The 17910-nt window shown below is 47.4% G+C and overlaps 1 protein-coding gene across 6 annotated transcripts in view; it reads right to left on the reverse strand.

Annotated features, from left to right (window-relative positions):
* Positions 1-1001: 1001 nt before the first annotated feature.
* Positions 1002-17910, reverse strand: part of TPST2 (tyrosylprotein sulfotransferase 2) — a 56490-nt gene continuing 39581 nt past the window's right edge. For 2 of the 6 annotated variants that reach the window (XM_082416331.1, XM_082416328.1), the window contains 5 exons: positions 16640-17533; positions 12434-12632; positions 6960-7010; positions 3078-3126; positions 1367-1498 (listed from right to left, as the gene is read on the reverse strand). In XM_082416331.1, coding sequence (XP_082272457.1) covers positions 3085-3126; positions 6960-7010; positions 12434-12632; positions 16640-17469 — 1122 coding nt within the window. In that variant the 5' untranslated portion in view covers positions 17470-17533 and the 3' untranslated portion in view covers positions 1367-1498; positions 3078-3084. Of the gene's footprint in view, positions 1499-3077; positions 3127-6959; positions 7011-12433; positions 12633-16639; positions 17534-17910 lie in introns of all 6 variants that reach the window. The other 4 variants (XM_082416330.1, XM_082416326.1, XM_082416329.1 and 1 more) reach the window with 3 other exon arrangements.

Raw genomic sequence — 17910 nt, forward strand, 5'->3', positions numbered from 1 at the left:
TCACACCAGGCACCACACCCCACGTCACCCATGGGCCCCTCCCACTAAACCCAGGAAGTTCTACCTTCCTCATTTTACAGATGAAGAAACAGGGGAGCAAACCACACAGCTGGTACTTTGGCCTGATTCCAAAACTCCATACCCCACGCCACTGTGAGTCACTACCTTCCCAAAGCCTCACTGCTGTCATGACAGCTAAGGCAAGGCAGTGTGGGTAAAACATTTAACCCTTAAAAGACAACAAACTGTTCTGGGCCTGGTTGATCCCTAAGCATTTGTGCAGCCAAGGACTAACTCAGCAGGCTTGGAGAGTTCCAATAAACCCTGCATGTGACAAAGAAAGGACCAGCCTGGACCAGCTCCTGGGAGCTCACCTCTGAGCCCTTGGGATGTCCTCACTAGAAGGAGTGTCTTTGAATACCTAGGACCCTGGACCACAACAGGCCATAGAGTCTATGTTAACAATGTAATTTATGGGGTGTCTTGGATCACACTGTATCATTTGACCTCTGGAAGGGCTGGAGACCAAGTAACTACGGTCAGTTGCTGCATACCTTTGTCACTGATGCCAAGTAAAAAATCCTGGACACTAAGGCTCAGGTGAGCCTTCCTGGCTGGCAATACTTCATACATGTTGTCACACATTGTTGGTGGGAGAATCAAGCGTGTCTGTGAGACTCCAGTGGGAGAGGACATCTGGGAGCTTGTGCCTGGGCTCTCCTGGACTCTGCCCTATGTGCCTTTTTCCCTTGCTGATTTTAATCCATATCCTTTCACTGTAATAAACCATAACTCAGAAAACCACCAGGTTTTCTGAGTTCCGTGAGTCCTTGTAGCAAATTGCCAATCCCAAGGGTGGCCTTGGGGCTCCCTGACACAGGAGTTCAGCTGTGCCCTTGCGTGGACCTATTCTCCAGCCTTTGTTCGTCATCAATCCACCTGACAAAACTCTACATGGAAGAAAAAAATCTATTCACTCTGTAAAGTAAGGCACAGACAAATGAGTCCCTGTTCAGTTTATTCAAATAATATATATATTTTTTTCTCTGTGAGTAGACCCGAGGAGCAATCAAAGAAAGCCTCATATATTAAATTCTTAAATAGATTCTTTGAATTCAAAAGTAAGGGTCAACAGGAGAGGCACGGGTGGTGGGCCTTGTCCCAGCAAACAAAGCCACCAAGGCAGTCCTGCAAATTAAGGAGAATGGAAAATCCATTTCTTAAAAAAAACTTCTCGAGGGGAAAAATATAAAATACCTAAGTTTCAAAAGCCGGACTACCTCCACACTCTTGGTTCTCTACCCCAGACTATCCTAAGATAGAGTGTTTCAAGGTTAAGTTTTCAATGATTCAGCTTTTGCAAACATATGCAAATACATTCCTCGTGAGCAGTCCTGTTTTGGCGATTAATAGCAAGCAATATGCTTGGATTAGAGGTCCGATTTCCACTCAAATGCAAAGTTTCTTCTCTTCTGGCAACAAAGCCACTTGCAAAGATCTGAAAGGGGAGAAAACGGGTGTTAGGCCCAGAGTCGCAATTCTGAAACAGATCTTGTATATTTATATGTGTGATTGCAGGACAGATGGTCTTCATGCATTCATGTAAGCATGTGAGATTTTCTATAGCATCCAGATGGCTGGAGAGAATTTACCTTTAAAAATGTTTCTTGGGTCCTTACCCACATCTCAACCTGTCGCCACTTGACCTCAAAGATATCACTTTTCTGATTTATGAAGAGCAGATGGCAAAGATTAGCTAAAGTACCCTGTCTCGGGGACCTCATCTAAAGAGTAAAGCGAGAAATAGATCTGGCTTTCGTCAACGAGAAGGTTCAGGATTCTACTAATGAACCTGCAGAAAGAGACAGAGGGAAATCGAGTTGGGGAAAAACTTGGAAAAAGACTGCTTTCAAAGTGAGACTTCTTAGGAATTAAATGGAAGTCCTGGATCTTAGCACAACTCAAGATGGGAATGCTGATCGTCAGGGTGACTTCGTGTCTCCAGCCTTGTGGGCTGGTGCACAGTGGATTTCAAGAAAAACTAAAAAATATGCTGATTATTTAAAAATAAGATAAGGAAACTAAAAATAGACTCGAGGCTAGAAGCTCTTTTACAGTTTAAAAGAATAGGCCGAATACCCAGGCAAGTAGGTCCTGGCCTCTCTGACTCGCCCAGGTTTCCCTGAGCCTGATCAGAGAGGCTGGGGAGCGTAAGGAAGTGAGCTCACTCGCTGGAGCCTTAACTCCAGTGCCCACGTCCACCGCGAGGTCCCAGCACTCCCACCCGGGCCGGCCTCACTTCATCTCACGACCACCCTTGGAGGCGGACAGTGATGAATCCCCATTCTCCAGATGGGGAAAACAGAGGCCAACAGGAGTTGAACCTCGAGTGAGTTCTTGAATCTTTGACTTCCCAAGTTCAGACCCTGTTTCCCTGCCCCTTGGCAAAACGTGGATGGATAAATATGCACTTAAAATCGTTTGTTAAAAGCAAACTCTGGGGGAGATGACTTTTGGTGGCTGTGTGGCCTTAGGCAAGTCAATGCCCTTCTCTGGGCTTTGGTTTTCTCCTCCATAAAATGGGACAGTCATGTCACCTGCCTCCCAGGGATGCTGAGGGTTAAAGGAGCAACACAGGAGGAGCACTCAGCCCAGTGCAGTAGGGGTTATTCTTAGACCAGAACTGCTTGTGACTATTATTACAACGTTAATTGCTTTGGGCCAACCTGATGCTGTTTATAGAAGCTGGGTTGGCAGACAGCATTCTGTGCAAAATGGTTCTAGAATCCCCCCATCACACCTGTCCTCTGTACCCCCTCCCCAATGCCAGATAAACCTTTTTCTGGTTGGTTCAGCATTGATCCCTGCCCACACCCCTGATGCAGAGCTAGGAGACTAAGCCTTGATTCTATAAATAGCTCCCCAGGCTGGGGCCAGGGAAACCTCCTGATGGGGCTGGGTCAGCCCACCTTGGTGGCCACTCCTCGCCAGGGAGGCTCAGGAAGGACAAGCTTTTCAGAAAAGTGACTCCTGGGCTCAGAAGTGTCGGAAGGTCCCGGCAAAGTCCGCAGGCCTACCTGGAAATCATGAGCTTCCTAGGTGGGAAGAGGTGCTATTCTGGTTCACCTGGAGGAAGACAACACACAGAGGAAGGGTCACAGCCAAGTGGGTGCGCCAGGGCCTCACTGCCCTGAGCTTCAGCCCTCAGCATCACTGAATCGGGCACACTCCCTCACCGAGTAGTTACCGCACACCTACTATGTGCCGGCTGCTGGGGCTACTGTGAACATGATAGACCCCATCCTATCCCCACCCAGCTCACGTTCTAGTGGGGAGAGCCTGCTCAACAAACACATCCGTAAGATACTATCAAGTCCAGGCAATACAGTGGGCTGATGTGGGTGACTGGTGTTGGGGCTCCTTCAGATAAAGTGGTTCGGAGAGGCCACTGCAGGGGGATGACATTTAAGGTGGAGTGTAATGAAAAACCTACATGTGATCTCTGCCTTGGGTTCCTGGCACCAAGCTCCTAGAACCCTTGGAATCTCCCTAGTGATAAAAAGCATCTTTTGTATGCAAATGAGACGACTGGTGGCTGGGGGCCCCTAGCTTCAGGATGGGGGGCTTGGTTACCAAAAAGGCCAATGCATGATTAAAAGGTTGGACATTTCAGTGCCCTCCACCCCAACCTCTGGGGAAGGGAGGAGGCTGGAGATTAATAACCAACAGCCAATGATTTAATCAACCATGCCTACTTAATGAAACCTCCATAAAAATCCGTAAATGATAGGGTTCAGGAAGTCGGGGTGGGTGAATACAGGGAGGTGCCGGGAGGGTGGTGCACCCAGAGAGGGCACAGGGGCTCCACGCCCCTCCCCCATACCTCACCCGACACGCCTCTTCCACTTGGCTGTTCCTGAGTTACAGCCTTTATGATAAACTGGTGATCTAGGAAGTAAAGTGTTTTCCTGAGTCCTGTGTGTTGTTCTAGCGAATTACCAAACCTGAGTATGGGGGGGAGGGGGGCATGGGGACCCCGCAAATGTGTAGTTGGCTGGGCAGAAAGGTAGGTAGCCTGGGCATCTGAAGTGGGGGCAGTTTTGTGGGACTGGGCCCTTAACCTGTGGGGTCAGAGGCTATCTCTGGAAATCAGTGTCAGAATTGAACTGAATTACACAACACCTAGTTGGTGTCCGGATAATCAGAGAATTAGTTGTTGGTGTTGGAAAACACCCCGTAAGCAAAGAGCTAAAAGATGAAAACGAAGCCAGCCATGCACGGATGTGGGTAGAAAAGCATTCCCGGCAGAGGGAATAGCAAAGCCGTGGAAAGGAGAGGGTGCTTGGAGTTTAGGGATTGAGTATACATTTTTGCATGAGTTGCCATTCTAATGTGTGAGCAGCTTTGTTTTGCTTGCTTCCTATCTTCCCATTTTTGGGGTTTCACGATTACCATTTTAGATGGCTACATAGTATTCTATACAATGTACACACCACCATTACTCAACTGTTGCCCTAAGATTGTTTCCAAGTTTTGCAATATCCTGCACGAGATCATGTGCACAGTGGGGGACAGTGGAGGAGAAGAGGGCAGAAAGTAGGGGTTTGACGTAATTTGTGGGGCAGCTCTCCGGAGGGTGGGACTGCTCACGATGACAGAGCATATGCCATTCCTCTACATTTTGCTCCTAATAGAGCAAAAAACAGTCCCAGGCCAGCTTGAATACGCCACACAGTGCAGGAGAGTGTAAACTGGTCCAACTCTTCTGTAAAGCAATTTTAACCTTGTAGTTCAAGAGTCTCAAAAAAGACCCTCCCATGGGGAATTCCCTGGCGGTCCAGTGGTTAAGAACCCACGATTCCACTGCAAGGGGCACAGGTCTGATCCCTGGTCGAGTAACTAAGACCCCACATGCCACACGGCCAAAAAAAAAAGAAAAAAAAAAAGACCCTCCTATCCTCTGATTCCACTCCTTAAAAATGTATCTGGGGACTTCCCTGATGGCGCAGTGGTTAAGAATCCACCTGCCAATGCAGGAGACACCGGTTTGAGCCCTGGTCCGGGAAGATCCCACATGCCGCAGAGCAACTAAGCCCGTGCACCACAACTACTGAGCCTGCGCTCTAGAGCCTGTGAGCCACAACTACGGAGCCCGAGTGCCACAACTACTGAAGCCTGTGAGCCTAGAGCCTGAGCTCTGCAACAAGAGAAGCCACCGCAATGAGAAGCCCGCGCACCGCAACGAAGAGTAGCCCTTGCTCGCCGCAACTAGAGAAAGCCTGCGCCCAGCAACAAAAAGCCAATGCAGCCAAAAATAAATAAATAAATAAATAAATTTATATTAAAAAATTGTAGGGGCTTCCCTGGTGGCCCAGTGGTTGAGAATCTGCCTGCCAATGCAGGGGACACGGGTTCGAGCCCTGGTCTGGGAAGATCCCACATGCCGTGGAGCAACTAGGCCCGTGAGCCACAACTACTGAGCTTGCGCGTCTGGAGCCTGTGCTCTGCAACAAGAGAGGCCGCGATAGTGAGAGGCCCGCGCACCGCGATGAAGAGTGGCCCCCGATTGCCGCAACTAGAGAAAGCCCTTGCACAGAAACGAAGACCCAACACAGCCATAAATAAATAAAATAAATAAATTTAAAAAAAAAATTGTATTCGAAGGGAAAAATTCCACAGAGGCCCCCCCAGCCCTCGCCCCACAGAAGAGAGGCAAAATCAGGATGATAGATGCATGACATCATTTGAAATATTGCAAAATATTGCAAAAATTACATAGGGCAACAGTTAAGTAATTGGTGGCACATAATGCATTCCAGAGAAAACTATGTAGCCATCCGAAATGGCCACAGTGAGACCCCCAAGATGGAAAAACAGTAAGAAAGTAAAACAAAGCAGCTCATACAATGGAACTGCAAGGAACACCAAAATGGAAATCCAGGTGGGCAAAAAAAAGACTGTAAAAATGAAAAGAGTTTCAGATTGTGGCTAATTCCCTTTTCCCCATTTCTATTTGTTGTTCTTGTTACATCCTCTTTGGGTTAAAACAAATAACAAATTAGTGCTGACTAATTCTGGCAATATTTTTTCACAGTGGCAAGAGATGGGTTTCCGATTCCCACAAAGGGAATGTGAACTCATCCCCAAAGAACCGAAATCTCATTGCCCGACCCATGAGAGTCCGTGAGTTTGATGATTAAACTGGGCATTAGCATAGGATGGCCCACCCTTTCCTGGCCAAGTTAAATAAAACACACACACAAACTGAAACTACTGATTGTAGCATCACCACCCTTCATTTAAAAAGGAGCACTTTGGCACCAAAAGCAGGATGCTACAACGTCAGTCCTGGGAGCGGTTCTTCTTGACAAGATTCAGGGACAGCCTCCATGGACACGCCCAGGATGCACGGGAGGCCAGCCTGTGGGGATGCGTGCGGGGACACAGGACCGTATTATGTCTACATCTGCACACATACCTGCATCACATGACCCTCATTTTTTGGTAGACTGATGAAATTTTTGTGCTGCGTTGGGAACTGCCACTTTATACTTTTTTTTTTTTTGCCATACGGTGCAGCACGCAGAACTTCCCTGACCAGGGATCGAACCCACGCCCCCTGCAGTGAAAACACGGAATCTTAACCACTGGACCGCCAGGGAAGTCCGGGAACTGCCACTTTAAATGAAGCTGAATTTAAGGCTAGAGGCAGAAAGTTTGACAGAAAGTCCCCACTAAGTTCCTCCAACTGCTTTCAAGCCAGGGGACAAGGAAGGGGCTCAGGCTGAAGGGCTACTGAGATGTGGCCCCAGGTGGATCAGACACTTGAGAGCCTCTGACCGGAATCCCACCCCCTCCCAATTTTCTGATGGGGAAACCATCAACCATATGAGAGAAGTGAAGTTCAAGGATACAGAGCAAGCTGGTGGTGCCGCAGAACTCCCCCTGGGGTTTCTGACCTGAAGATAGCCTTTCAGATTGGCTGGTGTTTTATAGTCCCCTTTCAAGACCTAGGAAAGAAAAAATTATCGCTATTGTAGAAATGATCAAAAAATAAAATTTAGTCCATCACTTGTACACCCACCCATCCATCCGGGTACCCACCCATCCACCCTCCCATCCATCTACCTCTCCATCCACCCCCACCGCCCCCATCCACCCTCCCATCCATGCCCCCCATCCACCCTCCCATCCACCCCCCCATCTACCCTCCCGTCCACCTACCCACCCATCCACCCTCCCATCCATCTACCTCTCCATCCACCCACACCGCCCCCATCCACCCTCCCATCCATGCCCCCCATCCACCCTCCCGTCCACCTACCCACCCATCTACACACCCATCCATCCATCTATCCACCCAACCCACCCATCCACTTATCCAACTGCTCATCCATGCATCCATCCAACAAACATGTATTAATAAGCTCCTCTTATTCCGGGCATTATTCTAAGCTCGGGGGTGGGGAGGGGGTTGGGGGCCATTACAACATTGCCCAGACAATTAGAAGTCCCATCCTCCTGGAGCTTCCATTCTGGAGTGGGGAGGGCCAGACAATCCACAAGTGACAACAAACACAATTAAACAAGAACATATCAAACCATGGGAAGTACTACAAGGAAAATATGTGATTAGGAGTGCCCAGGGGGCTTCTTCTGAATGGGTGGTCAGAAAGGGCCCCTTGGAACGCATGGCCTTTGTGCTGAGACCTGAGTGACAAGGAAATCCTGCCAGGCTAATCTCTGAAGGAGAAGCATTCCAGCCAGAGGGCACAGGGAGGGCAAAGGCCCTGAGGTGGGAACCAGAAAATTCCAGGCCTTTCCACTATATCCCGAAATACAAGGCACTGGATAGACCAGCACTGTCCAACAGAATATAATGTGAACCGAGTCAGTAATTTAAAATTTTCTAGTAGCCACATTTAAAAAAAAAAAAGTGAAACAGGTGAAATTAACTCTAGTGGGGTGTTTTTTTTTTTTTTTTTTTGGCCGCATCGCACAGCTTCTGTGATCTTAGTTCCCCGACCAGGGATTGAACCTGGACCCTCAGCAGTGAGAGCGTGGAGTCCTAACCACTGGACCTACAGGGAATTCCCTCTAGTGGTATTTTTTATTTAACCTGATATAGCTAAAATATTAATACTTCAACATGTAATTGATGGGGTTCAGGGCAGGTCGCCCCCAAATCTACCACTTTGGCATATTCATTATTTTGAATTAAAGTTATTTTAAGAAACAGCCGGTGCCAGAAGGACACTCTGACCCTCCTTTGTGCCCTTGAGAGCAGGGAATAAATCTCCCAGGTGAAAGGTACCCTCCACGCAACAGGAGGTAGAGAGCCATCCTTATCACCAGAGATGGAGAAATCAGGGCCAAGAGGGCTGTGTACACAAACCTTGTTACTTCTTCAGTAATTTACTACCCCAAGCCCAAATGTCTTTGTCTTATCAGTACTTCACAAATGTATTGTTTCTTCGTCTAAAAGGTATGAAAGATGCCTGCTTTGGCCCCTTCTTATGAATCTCCTATTTTTATGAGTCCCTATATGTACGATATTAAATTTTTCCCTCCTATTAATCTGTCTTATGTCAATTTCATTATCAGACCAGCCAAAGAACCTAGAAGGGAAAAAGGGAAAAGTTTTCCTCCCCTATGTAATCAATATAAAAATGATTAAGGAGAAGTTTTACATGCTTTTTTGGGGTACGAGGACCTCAAAATCCAGTGTGTGTTTCACACTTACACGGCACCTTTCAATTTGGACTCATCACATTTCACTGGTCACATGTCAGCGGTCACACAAGCCTAGTGGCTGTAATGGACAGCACAGGTATAGACAGTTTTATTAGCACTGGGATCCTTTCAGAACTGAGTGTACTGCCCAGGATCCAGTACAGGAACATTCTGTGCCTTCAGTACACACACACACACACACACACACACACACACACACACACACACACGCGTGCACACCCTTGTGGCTTTCAATGAGGGGACTTATCTTTGTAGTTACGGCAAAACCACTGTAAAGACTAAACAAGGTGTCTGGCACTTGTTAAAACTTGTGGAACCCCCAAGGAGTAAAGCTCTTTTGTTTTGTTTTTGTTTTTCCTTTTTTTGCTTTCTTGATTTTAATTTAAAAGTACACAGGGTCACAAAACTAGAACAAGTTTTTGGCTTTTTTTAAACCAAATTTAGTTCTTACAAATGTAAAAATCTGCACCGTTGGATATTTAAGCCAGAAACTTGAAATACAAAGAATCATTTTTGAAAGTGACTCCTATCAATTCTCTACCTGCATAGATAGATGAAGTGTCAAAATATTTCTTCTCAGTAGTACAAGTGTATTTGTCACAAAAATTCACAGTTAGGGATGAGAATAAGTGAATCAGGGAATCGTGGTTCTCTTAACACTTGTGTCATTAAATAAGTTAGCAGAAAACAGAGTTTTTCTTTGGGGAGTAAACCTCTTTGGAAGAAATCCAGAGACATCTTCTGTTTTAAATAAACAACAGAGCTCCAAAGAGCTGTTCTTACCCATCACTGCTCATCAGAATTTTTTTTATACAACACCTAAGGTCAGGCCTTACTCTGGGAGCTTCTGACCCATAGTCTAGGACCTACCAGGGGCCTCTGCCTTTTAGAGAGACTTCAGAAGAGCTGCTGCTGGGCCCCTGGTTAAGAAAGCAGGTAAGGAGAGGCCAGCTTTCTCTGATGCCCTCATCCTGTCCCAGCCACCCCTTCTGAGAAGCATTTGGGGGCTGGATTTCAAGGTCATCACCAGTTGCTGCTGCTTCTTTTTAATCCCATTAATTAATTTAAAAAAATAAATATATTTATTTATTTATTTTTGGCTGCGTTGGGTCTTCATTGCTGCGCACGGGCTTTCTCTAGTTGCGGTGAGTGGGGAGCTACTCCTTGTTGCAGTGTGTGGGCTTCTCATTGTGGTGGCTTCTCTTGCTGTGCAGCACGTGCTCTAGGCACGCAGGCTTCAGTAGTTGTGGCGGGGGCTCAGGAGTTGTGGCTCGTGGGCTCTAGAGCGCAGGCTCAGTAGTTGTGGCATATGGGCTTAGTTGCTCCACGGCACGTGGGATCTTCCTGCACCAGGGCTCGAACCCGTGTCTCCTGCATTGGCAGGTGGATTCTTCACCACTGCACCACCAGGGAAGTCCCTAATCCCGTTAATGAATTTTTTATTATGAAATATAGCATATATACAGGAAAGTATATAAAACACCTAAGTACAGTTTAAAGAATAATAACTATTATTAAATAGTAAACATTAAAATTAATAATAAATATTTAAAACAAAAATAATAAAAATAAGCCACATCCAGGTTGCCAACACCCACGCTCTCCATGCACTCTGGGTATCTACCTTGGATCCCTGAGTATTTCCAGAAGTAGATGTTTACAAAATCAACTGATGTTGGGGGAAGAGGAAGTAATAAGACCTATAGATGGGCTTGCATTTCAAGGACAATGGCAGAGCCGCCTACGCTCAGTGTTAGTAAATTCTCTCCGTTAAAAAGAAAGCTTGCAGGAATTCCCTGGTGGTCCAGTGGTTAAGACTCCTCACTTCCAATGCAGGGCACATGGGTTCGAGCCCTGATCAGGGAACTAAGATCCCACATGGCGCACGGCGTGGCCAAAAAATAGAAAAAGAAAGAGAGAGAGAGAAAGAAAGAAAGCAAGCTTGCACGTGTTAAGGACTTGTTGGCATCAAATGGAGTCTTTCTCCTTGAGTCCACTGAAGAATTAAAGGAGAATAAAGAGGAATGACTCTCTCCCTTTCTGATTCAGTACAAGAATTGTTGGGTTGGGAGCGGGGGAGGTGAAATGGGTGAAGGGGGTCAAGATAATATAAAATAAATAAGCCACAGGGATGTAATGTACAGCACGGTGATTATAGTCGGTAATATTGTACTGCATATGTTGTAAATTTGTATGGTGACAGACAGTGGGTAACTAGACTCAAATTGTGGTGATCATTTTGCCATGTGCACAAATATCAAATCATTCTGTCGTACACCTGAAACTACAATAATATAATACGTCAGTTATAAGGCAATAAAAAAAAGAGAAAGAAAAAAAAGAACTGTTTACTTTCTAAAATCAGCATGTGCTCAGAAATGCCAAACTCGGGCTCCCCTGGTGGCGCAGTGGTAAAGAATCCGCCTGCCAGTGCAGGGGACACAGGTTCGAGTCCTGGTCCGGGAAGATCCCACATGCTGCAGAGCAACTAAGCCCGTGCGCCACAACTACTGAGCCTGTGCTCTACAGCCTGCATGCCACAACTACTGAAGCCCGTGCTCTGCAACAAAACAAGCCAACAAGAGAAGCCCGCGTACCACAAGAAGAGTAGCCCCTTCTCACCACAACTAGAGAAAGCCCGCGTGCAGCAATGAAGACGCAATGCAGCCAAAAATAAATAAATTAAATAAATAAATTTAAGATGTGTGCCTTTTCTTCTCTAGTTCAACAGACCAAACACAAAGTAGTTCTCTGAAAGTAGAATCAGAGGACTTCATAATTAATTTTTTTAAAAAAAGAAAAAAAGAAATGCCAAACTCAGCTTAAATTAAAACTCTGGCTCTCAATGACATAAGGGGTAGGAGGGCTCTTCCTCAGGCCTGGGTCCGATTTTCAGATATTTTCATTAACTTAGTGTCTCTGAGGAAGTCAGAACACAGCAACCAGAGTAAAGAAGAAGCTGTGACAGTGACATGTAAATAATATCGACTTGTTAACTGTTCCACCCAGCATTAGCCTACTTCTATGCTCCAAAATCATCTTCTCAAAGTCATTTCCCCTTGACCACCTACACTAAGGAGAACTTCAAAAGTAATTTAAACCACCCTAAACTTACATTTGTCTGAGAAGTGAACATTAAACCTTATGGGGGCAGGGACTTCCCTGGCGGTCCAGTGGTTAAGACTCTGTGCTTCCCCTGCAGGGTGCATGGTTTCGATCCCTGGTTGGGGAATTAAGATCCCGCATGCCTCGAGGCAGGGCCAAAAATAAAGAAAATTTAAAATTAAACCTTATGGGGGCAATAAAGGGACCAATCGTTGATTTATTCACACCCAGTCTCAACAGAGACTTGAAGTGCTTTACAAACAGACGAACAAACAGCCAGGAAAGCAGGGGGAAAAAGGTAAATCAAAGTAGAGACATAGGATGGAATTAGTGCACAGATGGGCCTGCCATGAGATGCTATACAGTGTGAGAGGCAGGCTACCAGTTGGTTTCGAGCTTCCTTGTGGCCCAAGCAAAAATGGAAATACAAGCAGCCGTATGAATCACCGTGTCCCTGAGACAGAAACAAATCAGCTGCATAGGAATCAAGAAACTAAGTGTTTTCTGGGGTAGCTGGAGCCTCCACCCCCACCGCAGCCTAAGCACGCATCTCCCTGTGTGCACGTGCACTCACCCGGTGTGTGTTGTTGATGACGATGGGATCGGGGTTGCCGTAGTTGGGCGGGTTTGCATAGGGGTCATAGCCGAGCCGAGCCAGCATGGGGGCGATCTGGGCCATGTCCCTCAACACGTCCCCAGGGATGTGGCCAGTCCACTTGGAGAGAGCTTCCAGGTTCACGGGCTTGATGACCTGGTCTGTGGATCGCTCGATCCTGGGGAGAGAGGACAGGCTGGACGGGGCACGGGCAGACCCAGGTGGTGCTCAGGCGGGCTCCCTGCTCAGGGACTCTGGCGCAGCAGGAAAGGTTGGGGGGGACTGGTCCCCAGGGCCCACTTGGCTCTTATCAAGTATAAGAATGCAGGCAAGTCATATGGCCTCATCATACCTGCTCTGTACAATGGGGATAAAAGCCCAGGGTGGGAAGCTGGGAGAAAGGGCTAGACAGTGCACACCACTTCAGTGGTGCTGAAATTCTGCTTCCTTGACCTCTCTGACTTTTTTTAAATTACTTTTTATTTATATGACTAAGATGGACATTTTGTTCTTCAGAAGTAATTCTAAGACACAAATGGTAAGGCGAATAGCCCCTGGGGTCACCACTCCGAGTCCTTTAGCTCCCTACAGGGACCTGACCGTAGCATTCTGAAGCGTACCCTATCAATCTGTTTCCTGTGCATTTAAAAATAGAGTGGCTAAGTGCAGACTCAGGGGCCAGACTGCCTGGGTGCAGACGCCAGCTGTATCAACACCGGCCGTGTGGCCTTGGGAGACTCACTAAACCTCTAAGCCTCAGTGTCCTCACCTGTAAAATGGGAATCACAATAGTTCTTACCTCACGGGGCTGTTCTGGGGAGTAAATGAGTTAATAATAAAAGAGTATCTGGTACATTTTAAGGTCTCAGTGTTAGCTCTCTCTCTCTCTTTCTCTCTCTCTCCCACACATATACACACTGAAAATCTATGGTTTTGCTTGCAGATTTAAAAACAGAAATTATATGCTATACATAGTACTGGTTTGTAGGTGGGTTTTTTTTTTTCCCACTCTCAATACCTCATTCTTTTTCCATTCCCCTAAAGATGGACATTTAGGTTGTTTTCATTTTGCTGTTAGGATGAAACAGTCATCATCTTATATGTGCTTCCTTGCTCTCCCATGTAACAGGGTTACCAAGCTGTGTGAATCATGACGATCTTACCAATTATAGTTCAGAGGCTTTATAGGATAGAGGGTGGGGAACTCCTAGGATCGAGGACCTATTTCTAGATGCTTCCATCCCAACTAAGCGATAACTTGGGAACGAAGAACAGAAGCAAACAGATGGAGCAAAAGAAAGATGGGAAGGGGGGTGAGGGGAGCTGGGGAGGGGAAAGGGTGTGGACTGGTGGGGAGGGCACAGATCTGGAGTCTGCAGACCCGGATTTAAATCTCAACTCTAGCCAGTGTGTCAAAAATCACAATACGGTTCTAGGTATTTTCACCATAAACAACTTTGCTGCAAGCAGTTTCACCCCACAATTGGCCATAGGCCATTCTGCCATAAAGGATAAAATCACTGGTTGACAGCTACATTACACGAGAAAATGATAACATATCAGTTTCTGCAAATCCTTCGGTGAGCTAATCTAAGCCAGATTCTGTTAGAATTTTCACCGTTTTCAAGACACATCAGGAATCAAATAACCATTCCTTTTTGAGGGGATAGGAGGAGCTTGATTCTTCTTTTGCCTCTTTTTTTTTTTAATTGAAGTATAGTTGATTTACAATGTTGTGTTTCTGGTATACAGCAAAGTGATTCAGTTATACATACGTGTGTGTGTGTGTGTGTATTCTTTTTCATATTCTTTTCCATTATGGTTATTACAGGATATTGAATATAGTTACCTGTGCTATGCTGTAGGTCCTTGTTGTTTACCTATTTTATATACAGTAGTGTGTATCTATTAATCCAAAACTCCCAATCCATCCCTCCCCTACACCCTATCCCCTTTGGTAATCATAAGTTTGTTTTCTACATCTGTGAGTTTGTTTCTTTTTCATGAATTAAGTTCATCTGTGTCATATTTTAGATTCCACATATAAGTGATATCATACAGTATTTGCCTTTCTCTGTCTGACTTACTTCACTTAGTATGATAATCTCTAGGTCCAACCATGTGGCTGCAAATGGCATTATTTCATTCTTTTTTATGGCTGAGTACTATTCTATTGTATATACACCACATCTTCTTTATCCATTCATCTGTCGATGGACACTTTGGCTGCTTCCATGTCTTGGCTATTGTGAGTAGTGCTGCTATGAACATGGCCTTCAATGTCTAATACTGTGTGATAAATCTGGTAAAGATGGCAGGAGAGAGAAAGTAAGTGTATCTAAATTAGCTAAAGAATCATCATTAATGCTCTCAAAGGCTGGTGAGAATTAGCAGCTGTCCCCTTCCTATGAACCACAGCTCAGTACCCTTCTGGTTTTGACAGGTGGGAGGGGTAACTGTGCTCACTGAAGTATTCGCAGAAACTGATACGTTATCATTTCCTAGAGTAATGAAACCAGAACTGTCAATCAACCAGTTACTTCATCTTTCGTAACAAAATGCTTGCTGCAAAGATGTTTACAGTGAACATACCAGACACAATCAAACATGTGCCTGGCCTTTGCCACAACCCTTGTGTCTCCAGGACTTCACAGGACAGAAATCACATAGATACATCCCAGAACTTGGATAGGAGCCAGGCTTGATATGAGTCAATAACTAAAGTGTCCAAAAATAGATGTTAAATAGAATATGGTGATCGTGTAGTGGAATATTAGGCAGCCATTCAAAACGATGTCACTGCAGAGTGCTGGGGGCCATGGGCAAGTGTCCCAAATACAAGGTGAAGAAAGGTTACACAGGAACATGACCAGCAGGACCCCAGTTTTATCAATATACCCTGATCAAGGACCAGCAAGCCACAAATCAAAATCTGGGTGTTGGGATTGTGGGTGGTTTTTCTTTCCTATTTTATGTATTTTCCCAATTTCCTGCAATCAGGATGTATTCCTTTGGTCATCTGATGTCTTGTCATGATGATTTACAAAAATCCCAGCTCCAGCACCAACTGGTGGGGGTACCCAGCCCATGGGCACTTTGCTGCCAGGAGCTGCTGAGAGCCCCCCGCTCTGCTCAGGGATCAGGAGCTCTTGGGGGCAGAGCCTGGGAGGGTCCAGCCATGAAAGAAATGGGAGGCGCTTCCCAGGAAGGACCGCCCTTCCACTGGGCTGTTAAGGATGCTTGCAACTGACCAGGATGGAGACACGGGGATGGCACACTCTGGTCCTGCACTGTCTCAGGAAAGGGACAGCCTCCTTAAAGGAGGAAGGCAGACAGCAAGGGACAGAAAGAGAGGGAGGATGGGTCCCAGCCACGGAGAGCTTGAGAACACAGGCACTGGAGTCCAACAGACCTGCGTTCAAATCCTGGCACCACCCTTTGCTAGCTGTGTGGCCTTAGGCGAGTAACTTTCCTGAGACTCAGTTTCTCCATCTATAAAATGGGGATAAGAGCAGTTCCTATGTTCTAGGTGGCTGTGGGGATTAAAGGAATAATGATTGTTCGTGGCTTCACTCAGTGCTGGCCACACAGCAGACACTCAATAAATGAGAGTGAAGGTGAGCCTGGTGAGTATTCCAATAAAAGCAAGATCAACACTGAAACGATGATAACGGGAATAAACCACCTAATGTGTATTAACCCATGTGATGTTCACACGTGAACATAGGTAGATTCTATCCCTATGCTACAGATGAGGAAATGGAAGCACAGTTAGGGAGAATTACTTGCTCAAGGTGACACAGCTAAAAAGTGGCAGACCTGGGATTCAAACCCAGACAGCCTGGTTCCAGAAACTATACTCTCAACCTTTACCTGCTACAGCTCAAAAGCATATTCACAGTTTGGAGAGGAGTGACTGCCCCATTTTTTGGATAATAAAGCCGAAGTTCAGAGAGGTACAGCGACTTATTCAATGCCACAGAGCTATGAGGTGGGAGATCTGGTTCAAGGCTGTGCTCTTAACCACTCTCTTCCCAGATCTTCTCCAGTACAACAGAGGAGGCTCAGAGAGGCACAGTGACTCGCCCAACGCCACACAGCTTGGAGGGGCAGAGCCGACCTTCCCACTGAGCGCTTCTGACTCCAGGACCGGGGGTCTGAGCGGAAGGCGGGGGCTCCACTCACTTGGACAGGGAGACGCCGCCGGGCTTGCCGATGAGGTCCTCATGGTGCAGGACAGCGTCGCTCCAGGCGATGCCGAGGAAGTCGAGGATGAGCTTGAGGGAGCGCCGGGGGTGCAGCACCAGCTGCTCGTAGTACACGGGCAGGCACTTGTCCTTGCCCACCTCCATGCACTGGGCGTACATCACCTCAATGGCCTTGTTCCACTTGGCGAGGCAGTCACGGTAGCTGCTGAGGTCGAAGCCGGCAATGGTGACCTTGCGGGTGATCATGGAGTGCACGGAGGCCCGGCCGTCCCGCACCATCAGCAGGAACTTGGAGTTGGGGAACAGGCGCGACAGGTAGACAGAGGACTTGAGCGTGAAGGGGTCTTTGTTGCAGAGGATGCGGGCCGGCTCTCCGTGCTTGGCGATCACCTCCAGGATGAAGGCCTGCATGGCGGCGTCCAGCACCTCGTCTGTCACACCTGCCTCGTCCAGCCGCAGCTTCTCCCGGCCCGACTTGGACCAGGCCTGGCGCATGGCCAGCACGCGGGGGATGATGCGGGTCTCTTCTCCACAGCGTACCTCGGGGTGGGCGTCCAGCATCGCACGCATGAGCGTGGTGCCACTCCGGGGCACGCCCCCCACGAAGATGAGCGGCATGGCCTTGCCGTAGCGGTACTCCACGTGGTCCGTGCCCACCATCACCAGGTCCTCCTGCTCCGGCCGCATGGCCCGCCGGGGGCCCAGCGCCGCCCGGCACTCCAGCACCTGCTGCCCCAGCTGGACCGCCAGCACCAGGGTCAGGGCGAAGCCGGCTGCCAGCAGTGCCCTCCGCACCGACAGGCGCATGCTGGGCCCGGGGCGGGGGGCGCGCTTCAGCGACAGGTGGGCGGGAGCCCCGCCGGGCTCACATCTGGGGAGAGAGAGGGACACGGGCAGTCAGGGAGGCCTGCGGGCCGCAGGCGCTTTACCATCCAGACCCCAAGAGCGGCAAGTATGAGGGTGCTGACATTCAGAGCAGAACGCTGCGGGGCACTGCATCCATCTTAACTCATGAGATCCTCCAACAACCCTAAGCGTAGCTGCTATTATTACCTCAGGGGGCCCGATGGCCTGGGTTCAAATGCCTCCTGGCTACTTCCTAGCTGTGAGATCTTGCCCAGTTCCTTAACCACTCAATGCCTCAGTTTCCCCAACTGATAAATGGAAAGAGTAATAATTCTTTCAAAAATGGACTTTCTTGAAATACATTTATGTGAAATTCTTTAAAATGTGAAAATAATAAAGCAC

Source organism: Balaenoptera physalus (genome assembly GCF_965194825.1).
Source record: "Balaenoptera physalus genome assembly, chromosome: 12".
Lineage (NCBI taxonomy): Eukaryota > Metazoa > Chordata > Mammalia > Artiodactyla > Balaenopteridae > Balaenoptera > Balaenoptera physalus.